The 12,950-nt window shown below is 28.0% G+C and overlaps 5 protein-coding genes across 6 annotated transcripts; 2 read left to right on the forward strand and 3 right to left on the reverse strand.

Annotated features, from left to right (window-relative positions):
* Nucleotides 1–76: 76 nt before the first annotated feature.
* LOC122522432 (1,4-alpha-glucan-branching enzyme) lies at nucleotides 77–3,628 on the forward strand. Its single transcript, XM_043643530.1, has 10 exons — nucleotides 77–293; nucleotides 397–566; nucleotides 742–989; nucleotides 1,059–1,268; nucleotides 1,354–1,661; nucleotides 1,740–1,940; nucleotides 2,104–2,453; nucleotides 2,701–2,885; nucleotides 2,949–3,237; nucleotides 3,468–3,628. Exons 1-10 carry the CDS (start codon nucleotides 181–183, stop codon nucleotides 3,473–3,475), a joined length of 2,082 nt encoding a protein of 693 aa, XP_043499465.1. The 5' UTR covers nucleotides 77–180; the 3' UTR covers nucleotides 3,476–3,628.
* On the reverse strand, nucleotides 3,611–5,387 carry LOC122522435 (mitochondrial import inner membrane translocase subunit Tim29). The gene is made up of 3 exons (XM_043643535.1): nucleotides 4,921–5,387; nucleotides 4,729–4,830; nucleotides 3,611–4,023 (listed from the first exon to the last, which is right to left on the reverse strand). The coding sequence occupies exons 1-3, from the start codon at nucleotides 5,063–5,065 to the stop codon at nucleotides 3,632–3,634; spliced, it is 639 nt and encodes a 212-aa protein (XP_043499470.1). The 5' UTR covers nucleotides 5,066–5,387; the 3' UTR covers nucleotides 3,611–3,631.
* Nucleotides 5,388–5,903: 516 nt separating this feature from the next.
* Nucleotides 5,904–7,603, reverse strand: LOC122522434 (dr1-associated corepressor). Of its 2 annotated transcripts, none has more exons than XM_043643533.1 (5): nucleotides 7,346–7,603; nucleotides 7,014–7,086; nucleotides 6,773–6,866; nucleotides 6,476–6,655; nucleotides 5,904–6,405 (listed from the first exon to the last, which is right to left on the reverse strand). In XM_043643533.1, exons 1-5 carry the CDS (start codon nucleotides 7,385–7,387, stop codon nucleotides 6,111–6,113), a joined length of 684 nt encoding a protein of 227 aa, XP_043499468.1. In that variant the 5' UTR covers nucleotides 7,388–7,603; the 3' UTR covers nucleotides 5,904–6,110. The 2 variants fall into 2 exon arrangements, with proteins under 2 accessions (XP_043499468.1, XP_043499469.1); XM_043643534.1 differs by having other exon boundaries at nucleotides 7,014–7,114.
* A 372-nt stretch (nucleotides 7,604–7,975) lies between these two features.
* LOC122522433 (translin-associated protein X) lies at nucleotides 7,976–9,417 on the forward strand. Its single transcript, XM_043643531.1, has 2 exons — nucleotides 7,976–8,328; nucleotides 8,521–9,417. Exons 1-2 carry the CDS (start codon nucleotides 8,313–8,315, stop codon nucleotides 9,387–9,389), a joined length of 885 nt encoding a protein of 294 aa, XP_043499466.1. The 5' UTR covers nucleotides 7,976–8,312; the 3' UTR covers nucleotides 9,390–9,417.
* A 456-nt stretch (nucleotides 9,418–9,873) lies between these two features.
* LOC122522122 (aprataxin and PNK-like factor) lies at nucleotides 9,874–12,212 on the reverse strand. Its single transcript, XM_043642932.1, has 7 exons — nucleotides 12,114–12,212; nucleotides 11,631–11,651; nucleotides 11,482–11,556; nucleotides 11,071–11,253; nucleotides 10,742–10,944; nucleotides 10,333–10,635; nucleotides 9,874–10,267 (listed from the first exon to the last, which is right to left on the reverse strand). The coding sequence occupies exons 1-7, from the start codon at nucleotides 12,210–12,212 to the stop codon at nucleotides 9,886–9,888; spliced, it is 1,266 nt and encodes a 421-aa protein (XP_043498867.1). The 3' UTR covers nucleotides 9,874–9,885.
* Between the last annotated feature and the right edge of the window lie 738 nt (nucleotides 12,213–12,950).

Genomic DNA, 12,950 nt, shown 5'->3' on the forward strand with positions numbered 1-12,950 from the left:
TATAAATATGTAACGAAATAGCGCTGTTATCGTGCAATCCTATTGGCCGTCACAACACAGCCATATACTAGTTGTGCATTCCATGTTCACCTTGGCACGTCATTCACGGCCGCTCACGCGCGGGTTCTGTGAGGATATTTTAATTTAAGGAAAAAGTGTCTATTATATGAATTGCTTAAAATGGGTAATTCGATATCAAATATAGACCCACAAGAGGTAGTAATTCCAGAATTACAAACCTTATTAGAAAGAGACCCATATTTGGAACCTTATAAAAATGATATACGTACAAGGTATCTTTATAAAGTTTAAATCATCTTCTTAATCAATCTATCATTTTTTTCTTCTATCTTATTTATTTACTATAATATATATTATATATTTATTATCTTATAGATATGGATTATTTAAACATTATTTAGACAAAATAGAACAAGGTGATGGTAATTTAAAGAAATTTACCAAAGCATATGATACATATGGGATACACATTAATGAAGACAATAGTGTGATAGCAAGAGAATGGGCCCCTGGTGCTCAAGAATTATTTTTAACAGGAGATTTTAGTAAGTAATTTAACTTTATAATCTATTCCACACAATTGATATATATATATTTTATTTATACTACTTTTAATTAAAATGAAATAGAATAAAATTTTTATTAGTCATTCTTGGCCAAAGGCTTAAGAACAAATACCACTATTCTTAATTAACACCATTAATTACTTTTTTGTTAAAGATGGTTGGGATAAAACTAAAACGCCATACAAAAAATTAGAATATGGTAAATGGGAATTATATTTACCTCCAAATCCAGACGGTAGTTCTCCATTAAAACATCTTTCTGAAGTTAAGGTCATTGTTAAGGATCATCATAATGAATTGTTGGAAAGACTTAGCCCTTGGGCCGTATATGTAACTCAGCCAGCAAATCGAAGCGAAGGCACAACATTTAAACAACGTATTTGGCATCCCAATCCTGAACAAGTAAGATTTACAAATGAAATATTTATTGTAATTGAATTGTATTAATATATATTACTCTTTTTTTCTTAGGTTTACAAATTTCGTCATCCTAAACCAAAGAAACCGGAAAGTCTTAGAATATATGAATGTCATGTTGGTATCGCTACGGAGGAATTACGAGTTGGCACATACTTAGAATTCGCTAAAAAAATAATCCCACGTATAGTAAAACAAGGATACAATACTATACAATTAATGGCTATTATGGAACATGCTTATTATGCCAGTTTTGGATATCAAGTAGCTATACATTACCTTTTCCTTTATTTATTTTGAATATTTACATTAATATTTACACAGACTTATTTTGGATTATAATTAATAGGTGACTTCATTTTATGCTATTTCGTCTCGATATGGTACACCGGAGGAATTAAAGGAATTGATAGATGAAGCTCATGCTCATGGTCTTTACGTATTATTAGATATAGTACATTCACACGCGTCCAAAAATACTTTAGATGGGTTAAACATGTTCGATGGTACAGACAGTTGTTTCTTCCATTCTGGAAATCGCGGACAACATCCACTTTGGGATAGTAGATTGTTTAATTACGGGGAATACGAAGTACTACGATTTTTACTTTCAAATTTATGTTGGTACATAAATGAATACGGCTTCGATGGATTCAGGTAAAAATAATTTTTTCTATTTCATTATACATTGCTAGTTAGATAATATCAAATATTGATGACTCGCAACTAACATAGATTCGATGGAGTTACATCAATGCTGTATCACTCGAGAGGTTTTGGACAAGGTTTCAGTGGTCATTACGATGAATATTTTAGTTTAAATGTTGATTTTGAAGGTGTGGTTTATTTAATGCTTGCTAATTATATGCTACATGATCTGTACCCTGAAATTACCACGATAGCCGAAGATGTTAGTGGAATGCCTGGTGTATGCAGGTATAAACTCGAATACAATTAAATATTAATATAATATTATTATATATTCTTCACACAAATAGGAAGCTGATGAAATTAAATGATAAACAAAGTCTACTTATAAGCATGATTATTGTAATAATGTATAGAAGTTGCATCTCAAGAAAGTACATTATTTTTAAAGACCAGTCGCTGAAGGTGGCGTTGGATTTGATTACCGACTAGGAATGGCTATACCCGATAAATGGATTAAATTATTAAAAGAAGTAAAGGATGAAGATTGGAACATGGGTGATATTTGTTGGACGTTAAGTAACCGCAGATGGATGGAAAAAACAGTTGCTTATTGTGAATCTCATGATCAAGCTCTCGTAGGAGATAAAACTATAGCATTTTGGCTTATGGATAAAGAAATGTATACGCATATGAGTACAATTACGCCAAGTAGCATCATTAATCGTGGTATAGCTCTTCATAATATGATCATGCTTATCACACATGCCTTGGGCGGAGAAGCTTATCTAAATTTCATGGGTGAGAGTTCTTCTGATAGTGCTTCGTATAATTATCTTTATAAAAAGTAGATCATGTAGAATTTCATTTACATTTTTATTCTTATTTTATAATATATATATATATTTTTTTTATCACAAGTAATTTTCACAGAAATTTTCTTTTTGTTTTTATTTAAATACAAACATAATATACTTTAAATATAAAAATATATATATACAATAAATAATTTAATTGAATGTATAAAAACTAATTTATTTACATGTAGGAAATGAATTTGGTCATCCAGAATGGTTGGATTTCCCTCGAGCTGGTAACGGAGATAGTTATCATTATGCAAGAAGACAATGGAATTTAGTGGATGACGATTTATTGAAATATAAGTTTATGAATAATTGGGATCGCGATGTGAATAATTTAGAAGAAAAATATGGATGGTTAAACGCTAATCCTGTACGTATTATAAAAGTTTGTCTAACGTTTCAATGAAATAATAAATATCTGGATTTATTTCAGGGTTATGTTAGTTGGAAACACGAGGATGATAAATTAATAGTTTTCGATCGTGCTGGGCTTACGTTTGTTTTCAATTTTCATCCGACAAAATCTTTCGCCGATTATACAATAGGAGTGAGGCAACAAGGAGCATATAAAATATTATTATGTAGCGATAATAAAGAATACGGAGGTGAACATAGAGTTGATAATAATGTTAAACATTTTACGCAACCTGAACCATATTCTGGGCTTCCATACAGAATGATGATATATATTCCTTGTCGTACAGCTATAGTTTATGCACAAGGTACATATATAACGATAACTTAATTAACCCCTTGCACTATAACTACGTGTGAGACTCGTAATACACTTTACAACCCAAACATTAGAAGAAGTACTCATAACGAATCTTAAAGGCCAAACATAAAAAGCATCGAATATAGCACGCTGCTCAGCACGTTCAATCATAATGCAAGGAGTTAACAATCTATATAATATTATATACTATTATTAATAATCATTATTTATTTTTAGAAACCTAATATTATATATACAGAAAGTATCATATAACGATATACATCGTTAATTGAATAACGTAGTTCCAAATAAAATTATATTTTTGGGGAAAGAAGATAAAGATAAATTTTGTAAACCAAAAATTAATTAACAAAGTTCTATTTACTGTAAAATCTAAATGTTTACTCAAGCATGTTTATTTCAAATTCTTTGTCATTTATGTCGTAATTCATCATTTTTTTCTCCATTATCCACCATCTATCTAAAACTCCTATATCTATTATCCTTTCAAAAAACTCTAAAAAATGCAGTCTTATGTAAGGACAGACAGCTTTATAGAGAAAACAGTCTCGGTCGTAATTATCCAACCATATTATAGAAAATATACCGAAATTCGTTCTTCTTAAAATACCTTCATTGAAAAACCGTTCTATCATTTCTATATGTTTTACCGATTCTTCATTACGGATATTTTCGCTTACTTGCATTAATATAAAAGCATTCATTAATAAATCATTTCGATAAGTTTCTTCATCTGGATTATGTTTGCATAAATAATATGCAGATCCTAAAACTATAATATAAGGAAAAGATTATATTTAGTATACAAATTATACTGTGTGATTCATTAATTCTTGCCACCAAGATAGCTCCAAAAGTATGATAGTAGCAGAAAAGTTTATACAAAAGTTACATGAAAAATTCGGGAGTATAATATGACGTCAGCTTTTTTTACTAAGTTTAGTCGTTTTTGAGATTTAAAGGTCAAGTTGGTTTTTTTTAAATGGAATTCTATCTTTTGGTACTTATTTTCTGATAGCGGCTGTCGTGGCGAATCCAACGATATGCAACATTAAATACAAAACCTGACAATAACAAATAAACACTATTCGGACGATATCTGTTCCGTCCTTTGTCGGACACCTAAAGGATGACGCAACGCTGACGCAAGCATGACGCGGAGGAGCTGTATCGTGGCTGGCTGATTCGCCAGACTTGACCTTCGTTGACATTCAAATACCTTAATGTTACATATCGTTGGATTCGCCACGACAGCCGCTATCAGAAAATAAGTACCAAAACATAGCATTCCATTTAAGAAAATAAACATTAAATCTTAAAAGCGACTAAACCTAGCAAAAAAGAAACTGACGTCATATTATGCTCCCGAATTTTTCATGTAACTTTCGTTCTATAAACTTTTCTGTTACTATCATACTTTCGGAGCTATCTTGGTGGCAAATGTTAGTGAATCACCCTTATAAGCGTTAAAATATACCTGTAGCAAATATTGATGCGCGTATAGGACGTGCCTTGCAATCATTTATAGTATCAACAAAAACTTCTCTGTAATCGATATATACATTTTTCCAATAATATCCTGCAAATTTCAATATAATATTCATGATATTGAACATAACGCAAACATATTAATACTTAAGTTATTATACATCATTAAATGAATTCTTACCCCAACGTTCTACTATAGTTCCCTTAAATCTTTTTGGCATTTCATAATTCTTTACTTTATTAATAACTTCATTAATTCTCAGAGAGTATGGTTTAGAAATTAATTTAACTTTTTCACTTAATTGAATGAAAGCTCGTGAAACCATCTTAAATAATATTTAAATATTATGAGACTTAATGGAAACAAATAATTTCAATCGTATTTCGTTAAATATTATTATCTTTTTAAGAGGTTAATTTTTAATTCTAATCCCAACTCGGTCTGTGCTAGTAACAGATTCATAGCTCATGAATAAGCACATCAGCGCATGAGACACATGCGCTCAGTTAGAAAGTAATAACAAAACCACGTTGAAGAATGTCAGGATTAGAAATGCAACGTTACAGCCACGGAACCGAATAAAAAAGATAGGCTGTGGCCATAGCTGTTGTTTCCATATAACGCCTTCTAACATCGGCAAGAGGAAGCTGAGGGGACAAAAAAGCAACGAGAGAAAATCGTGACGAAGTAATCACAGACCTTTAATGAATAGTCAAATGTTATATCTATCTCTCTTACTCTCTCTCTCTGATGCTATACTTAACACTGCATAGCAAATACTTTTAACTATTATATTATTACTGTTGTAAATTTCTGTATTTTATGATAAACTATAGAAATATTTTTTCTTTTCTGTAAATTAAAATTAAATTTCGTTTACTCTTAACTAAGAAATAACTTTATACTTAAAATATTACGAATGTAACAAAAGTAAAAAAGAATCAATATAAAATGAGAAGTTTCCATATTATTAGAATGACAAAATGAAAGAACAATCGATAAAATAGAAAATTAGGGAAAATTTTAAATAGGAATAAATTAAATAAATTCAGAAAGTGTGGTAATATTTTTTTCTTTTTAAAAATTTAAACAGTTTTAAAAAAAGTACTATATTAAAAAATATCTTGATCTAAATAAATAGCAGCAAGATAAGTAAACGAATATTTTGAAAATATTTTCAAGATGTAATTAGAGCTGAATATAAAAGTGTACACTCTACTTCAATTAGAAACCGCAATCATCGCTTGTCATACTTAACATATTATTAACAATTTAAAAATATTTCTGTGACATATGTGTTGCTTAATTTCATTAAATACACTAAATTTGTTAGTATTATAAGTAATATTGTAAATAACTAAATAAAATAACTATGTGTCATAATCTTCGTCGATATTGGCAGTATGAGTAAAGTTAGATGTTGGATGATTAGTTGTACTCGAGTCGGAATTACTACTCGAATTCATAGGATTGACCTCCGTATAAAAATTAGGTTGACTAATTTGAAATGATGCAGGTACAGAAATTTGAAACTCTGGAACTTGAGGCGTAGTACAGACTTTAGATACATCGCTCAATAGATTGACATTTGAATTTGCTATTCTTCCATCATTTTTCCAAATTTTATGTTCTGCATTTATATCGTTTGATAACAGATTTTGAGAGCTAACGAAGAAAATATATTATTAAAAGAAAATTAATAAAATAAAATAGTATATTACAAAATATAAAATACCTTCGATCTGAATAACAACCTGCGGGTGGACATGTAGTCGCATTAGAAATGTTTACACTTATCGGGGCAGGTGTTAAAGGTGGTGTGGGAACATCTTCATCAGGGCCTGCTACATCTGGTAAACCTTTTACTAAATCTTTAAGAAAATCAAAGCGACTTTCCGATAGAATACATTGTTTCCTATGAAGCATAATTAGAATAGCAACTTAAATTAGTTAAATATAAATATATAGATATAATATTTTTAATCTAATATAATATTATATTAAGTTAAGTATAATTATTTAACTTACTTACATATGGGATGGGCTTAAGGTCTTAGCATTCTTGGCACTCGTAATTTGCATCGTTTTTGTAAGTAACGAGTGTACAAATAGTTCTAATGTTCTAGGTATATATATGGTTAAGGTAAACAGTTACAATTGTAAAACTAATTTTTATTATTATTATTATTATTATTATTATTATTATTATTATTATGTTTGTTTATTTTCTTTAATTGTTAAAAACACATTATAATAATGTTAAAAAAGGATATAAATTATAATTGGTACTGCTTGAGCAACTTTTCCAACTTCCTCATCGGTCTGCATAATTTTTTTAATACGACCCTGAGATGCATTTTTTAGGTTAAGTTATCTGTACAATGTTGCAACGATAATATGTAAAATAATACTCGATGGATAAATAAATAAAACAATTAATCCTCATTTATCTAACACGTTAACGGATATCATCCAGACTTATTTGCGTTATTATAATTAATAATAATTACTCCTAAATATATTATAGGTAAAATTTAATTTTTCATTATTTTAATGCTTTATTATCAAACAATACCACGATCTAAAAAGAAATTTATATGCTTACCGCTGGAAAACGAGCATTATATTTTTTCTTTTTACTTGGCATTATTTACAACTTTAAATCCGATTAATTAGATGATATTTTTCGAAGAACCGAAAGGAAATGCACAATTCATGAAAATAATCGTTTATATATTGCTCGCACCAATCGACGTGTACTCAATCTTGATAAGCATCTCTATTTTCGATAAACTAGTAAAATAATTCGTGCTCGCTAATATTACCGTTCCTTGCATTGATTTTGTATATCTGTATATATATATATATATATATAAATATATATATTACAAATATATATATTACACACATGCATATACATATATTTCTATATTAACAAATTTTTATTTGGATCTTTCTTTTTTACTGTGACGTAATAATTTTTTTCGCGAATGACAGCTTTTCTTTTTTAAAATTTTTTTAAATATTTCATTGAATTATTTTTAGTATAAATTTTCAAATCTCTTGACCTAGTCATTTTTTATTATTTTATTAAATAATAGCATTTAATTATATTATAAATTAAAAATCAATGAATGCATCAATGGTAATTCATTTTCATGTAAAATGCATTAATAATGAAATCACGTAAATATTTACATAAAATTTCGATTTTAATAATATCAAATGAAAATATTTGACTATCTTGCTGAGTCCTAATTGGCTGCTGAAGTCGCGCCAATGGCACAGTATTTGCTTATATGCACTCATGTATATTTGCACTATTTAGAAAAACATTAATTTGTTTATTATTATATATATAGAAGGATTTAATCAAATTTGTTAATTTACGGATATTAAATAACCTCCTTTTATTCCGAAAAATCGATTATATAATCAGAGATATCTGTTATGAATTGTGATGGTTGCTATTAATCTTTCATTTGTGATAAATAAAACTTCGAGACAATTATAATTATTGTTTATGATTTATTCTTAAATCTATTTGCAAAAGAAAATAAAGAATATTTATAATGCCTCAAGAAAAAGGTATAACAAAAAATGAATATAATATTCTTTAACGATGTGTTAACCTAAAATTAATTTTTAATAAATTAGATATTTTAGATAGATTGTTTGTTGTTCTATTTTCTTTTAAGGAATCTATTTTAATTTAAGAAAATATCTTTGCTTGTATACATCATACTGACCAAATAATTGTTTTTGTATTATTTTATTTAGCTGAGAGAAGAAATCGTGGACATCACTCAAATAAAAACAAAATCAATGTTGGAGATAAGGGAAGAGAAATTTTGGAAAGTATAGACGAAAATAATGTGGTTATACAACAGTTTAGAGCATATTCCAACGAATTGGATACGAAGCATGATAAATTTGAAAAACTCGTTAAAATAAGTCGGGATATTACGATAGAAAGTAAGAGAATAATATTCCTCTTACATACATTGGACAAAGAAAGTAAACGAGATGCAGTACTTGGAGAAGCTAAGATGAGATTCGATAATATTGGAAAAACTCTTTTTAAAAATGTTGCATACGAACTAGATGGTCAGGATATTTATCAATATCTTAGAGCATATAAAGCTGGCCTTGAAGAATATGTAGAAGCAATCACGTTCTTTCAATATTTACAATCCGGTTTTATGCAAGATTGGACTGAGTTAGAAAAGTCATTGGTTTATAATGAATCAGATAAATCTAAATTCGCTTCGGAAAACTCTCTGCAACCAACAAAAATGACACGAGTGTTAATCACTCCAAATGAATACATCATGGGTATAGCAGATTTAACTGGAGAACTAATGCGAAAGTGTATTAATAATTTAGCTACAGGAGATATAGCTAGTTGTTACCAAACTTGTAATTTTGTTAGAAATATGCACAAAGGATTTCTAGGGTGTACCAATATTTTTAATAAAGACATGGGTAAAAAACTTTATACGTTAAAACAAAGTTTAATTAAAATGGAAAATGTTTGCTATACTATCAAAGTAAGAGGTTCAGAAATACCTAAACATATGTTGGCGGATGTTGCCATTGGAGCTGTAGAGGATTATATGGCAGATGAAGATGAAGGATATCAAGTCTAATAAAAAATAATAAAAACATGTAATCTAATTAAGACTATATCTTGCATTTAAATAGTAATAATAATAATAATAATAATAATAATAATAATAATAATAATAATAATGAGAAATACATAATATTTTATATTTATATTTACATTCAACAAACATTATTTTCATAGTAAGTGATAATATTAATTCTTTTTGCATAATTTAAACGAATAAAAACATTGAATGTAAAAATATTTTTCTGTTATTCTTCCGAGATCAAAATAATGAAATTTTATATATATCAACAATTATAATATATCGCCAATAAATTTAAAATATTATTTTTCTAGACTGAAAAAATATTAGGTTTTTCAATAAATTAATTTAGTTTTTTTTTAAGTGAATAAACAGCAAATATTATATTGACTTATATTAGCCAATTTAATATTTGCATGTTAATATTATCACATCAATAATTTGTTGTTATACTGTAAGTATAACTTTTCATTATTTCTTTTCTATTATCTTAATTGGTGTCACTATTAGAATCCTTAGGATCACTGTTACTTTCATCTGAATCATAAAAATCATAGTCACTGTCATGGCTAAAATTTTCCATTTCCTCTTCAGTAAAGACACCATCGTGATCGCAATCAGATGGCTCATAATCTGATTCATCAACAGATTCATCGCTAGATTCATCCTCCAATAATAATTCCACTGCAGGTACATATTGACCTCTTGGTGGCACACATCGTTGTCGCATAGTGGAATGTTGATATTCAGCCTTATGTTGAGGATTTGTGCGATAGCACTTGATACCGTAAGGACATTCAGGTCTTTCGTCAACTTCTTCAAAATCAGGATCACCTGGATGACTGAATTGAAATTTGTGATGTGGATTCTTTCTAAAAATCGAATTGAAGTATTTAATAAAATATATAAGGACAATATATCGACAGGATCTGCATACCTATAACATTTATCCTTGTAAACACACTTATTTCTTTTAATTTGTACTTGCTCAGTATTCGATATATTTGCTTCGTTTTGTTCAGGTGTGGACAAAGAAGTTGTTTCTTGCATATCTTGTTGTACTAAAGTTTTTGACTCATCATTAGCACTGAAAGGCATAACACGCTCCTGTTTAATATTTGCTTCAACTTTCTTCTCTTCCTTTTCTTGAATATTTGAATTTTCTTTAACAGCGTTAGATAAATCTGGATTTTCTACTTCCGATATTTGACTTGGAATAGTTTGATTATTCTCTGGCAAGCTATTGTTCAAAGAGAACAATCACAGTTGTAATAAGAGTATTATATATTGCTTTTTTATAATAACATTTTTCCTTTTTTTTACTAATATTTAATAAAGTAAAGAACCTAGTATCTATATCCTTGGAAAATGTAGATGCATCGATACTACTCCCTTTGTTCGAGACAGGTATCTCTACGACTGTAGGCTTGGAAGAATCTTTACTATCTTGAGATTTGCTAGAACCATTGCCATGCAAAACTATCGGCATTTGAGGTGCGTCGAAACATATTTTTTTATCCAATGGTTCAAATGTTAATTCGTCGGTACACTATACCACAAGTAATATACGTACATGTATATATATACATGTATGTATATTTTATCTAATTTAATATCTAGATGCAAATAACATTGCTATAAGAAAAAACAAATAACGCAATCAAAAGGTAATGACCTTTCTTTTTAGTAGATGATTATCTTTCTCCGCCGTTTCAGACATAGTTATTATTTTAAACCAACATTTGTTTGATAACAAGGAACAAATATCTCCTGGCTTAATAGGAACAGATGTACCTAATTTAAGAAGATGCCATCGAGATGATCCACTTGATTTTATATAACAAGGCGAGACCTGATACTAATAAATATTATCCAACAAATCTAGATTATTATTTATATTATTATCTTGTAACAATAAATAGAATAACCAAAAAATAAAATACAGTACATGGCAAAAAGAAAAACAATATTGAAATTACAAACATGCTCTGAACATCAAGATACATTATTTCATTCAATTTCGTTTACAAGTATATTTGTTAAGTGTATTTTAATAAATATTTATAAATATATAATTAAATCTTACCGGTGTTAGGGTTATATCACCACTCGGAGACAAATTAATTGTTACAGCCTGTTTAATGAACTGTTCTTTGTTAAACTAAAATTATAAAATAATAAAATAAATGTAAATATTTATATATATATATGTTAAAACATAAATGTATATTATACTTTGTATAGAATAATGTAAACCTAACCTATAACATAAAAACTTATTTATAGATATTAAATATTATTTTAATCTCTTTATCCGCTTAAGTTTATGTACGTAAACACGTGCGTAAGATCTACAATAAAAGTAAAAATAAAAAGAAAATAAAAGAATAAACAAAATATGTTATTAAAAAAAAACTTAATACACGAAATTATATTCTTTAGATGCAATTGTACAACTGTGTATAAACACATAAGAGCAGTTAAGTGGTGCCACCATTGAGATTTAATGAAATTAATTTTCGTTGTATACAAAATTTAAAAGCAATAACTAGATAAAAAGTGATAATAAACAAAAATGAAATAATTTTTGTATATGATCATAATTTACAATAAAAACGTAACAGAAAAATGGATATAATACAAATTATTATCATTATTATATTCAATATTATAATATGATTGAAATGAAAGAACAAATATACGTGGAGTTATACTCACCCCTGTTATATCATTACGACCAATAATATTATTTCCTATTTGTAAATTTGCTATTTGAAAGCGATCGTTTTCGAATCGAATTATTTGCAGTTTTCCCATCCTTACTGTCCATCGGTTCTTTGTTATATAGTCAACTTAAAATAAGGGACTAATCAATTTTATTATACCGTAAAATAATATTATGTGACATTTTTTTTGTTTACTACGTGAAACAAAATAAAAACTCTACGTGAAGTTCTCGGAAATTGCTTTAAACCTACACAAGATGCATGCATACACATGCATGGGTAGTATGTTTTGTGTAAAAAATGAAATAACGAATCATTTCAATAAATATTTTAGTCTATTCGTTTGTATTTGCGTGTAATTTATGCTATAAATATCTGAAATAATATTAAATAAAATACACGAAGATTTTGAACTCGAATTTCAAAAGGGGGAAAAGTAATTGGGTAAAAAATAAGGCTTTCTATGATAACAATGAAATGTTTCTTTCATTTATACTTACAAAGAATGTACATTTTTATAAACAAAGATAAACACGCTGAGAGAATTAGTACTACACAGTACAGATTTGATTCCAGATTTTGTAAATCGTATCGTATTTTTTTTTAGCATGAAAAAAGTGACATAGAAAAATTGGCCAAATTCAAAACTTCACATTTATTTTATTACAGATATAGATAATATATGTAACCAGCCAGACGTGTATTATCATCGATTTGTTGATCGGAACTTCATTGAATTTGGTGTTGAGAAATTTTTCTATCGTGTATTTTTTCGAAGCATAAATTACGCTTTTTATTTTCTTATATATTCTTGTTATCTTTATCTTTA

The sequence above is a fragment of the Polistes fuscatus genome, unplaced genomic scaffold (assembly GCF_010416935.1).
Source record: "Polistes fuscatus isolate 324 unplaced genomic scaffold, CU_Pfus_HIC Scaffold5, whole genome shotgun sequence".
Taxonomy (NCBI): Eukaryota; Metazoa; Arthropoda; class Insecta; order Hymenoptera; family Vespidae; genus Polistes; species Polistes fuscatus.

What these genes read in the sequence shown, in the direction of transcription:
- LOC122522432 (XM_043643530.1), top strand. Translation starts at nt 181, where the DNA reads ATGGGTAATTCGATATCAAATATAGACCCACAAGAGGTAGTAATTCCA. An exon ending in AAAAATGATATACGTACAAG is followed by an intron (nt 294 to 396) that starts GTATCTTTATAA and finishes ATTATCTTATAG; the next exon opens with ATATGGATTATTTAAACATT. An exon ending in AGCTTATCTAAATTTCATGG is followed by an intron (nt 2,454 to 2,700) that starts GTGAGAGTTCTT and finishes ATTTACATGTAG; the next exon opens with GAAATGAATTTGGTCATCCA.
- LOC122522435 (XM_043643535.1), bottom strand. Translation starts at nt 5,065, where the DNA reads ATGGTTTCACGAGCTTTCATTCAATTAAGTGAAAAAGTTAAATTAATT. An exon ending in AACTATAGTAGAACGTTGGG is followed by an intron (nt 4,831 to 4,920) that starts GTAAGAATTCAT and finishes TGAAATTTGCAG; the next exon opens with GATATTATTGGAAAAATGTA. An exon ending in CGCATCAATATTTGCTACAG is followed by an intron (nt 4,024 to 4,728) that starts GTATATTTTAAC and finishes CTTATATTATAG; the next exon opens with TTTTAGGATCTGCATATTAT.
- LOC122522434 (XM_043643533.1), bottom strand. Translation starts at nt 7,387, where the DNA reads ATGCCAAGTAAAAAGAAAAAATATAATGCTCGTTTTCCAGCG. An exon ending in ACCTTAAGCCCATCCCATAT is followed by an intron (nt 6,656 to 6,772) that starts GTAAGTAAGTTA and finishes TATGCTTCATAG; the next exon opens with GAAACAATGTATTCTATCGG. An exon ending in GGTTGTTATTCAGATCGAAG is followed by an intron (nt 6,406 to 6,475) that starts GTATTTTATATT and finishes TTTCTTCGTTAG; the next exon opens with CTCTCAAAATCTGTTATCAA.
- LOC122522122 (XM_043642932.1), bottom strand. Translation starts at nt 12,212, where the DNA reads ATGGGAAAACTGCAAATAATTCGATTCGAAAACGATCGCTTTCAAATA. An exon ending in TCCAAGGATATAGATACTAG is followed by an intron (nt 10,636 to 10,741) that starts GTTCTTTACTTT and finishes TTTGAACAATAG; the next exon opens with CTTGCCAGAGAATAATCAAA. An exon ending in TACAAGGATAAATGTTATAG is followed by an intron (nt 10,268 to 10,332) that starts GTATGCAGATCC and finishes TTCGATTTTTAG; the next exon opens with AAAGAATCCACATCACAAAT.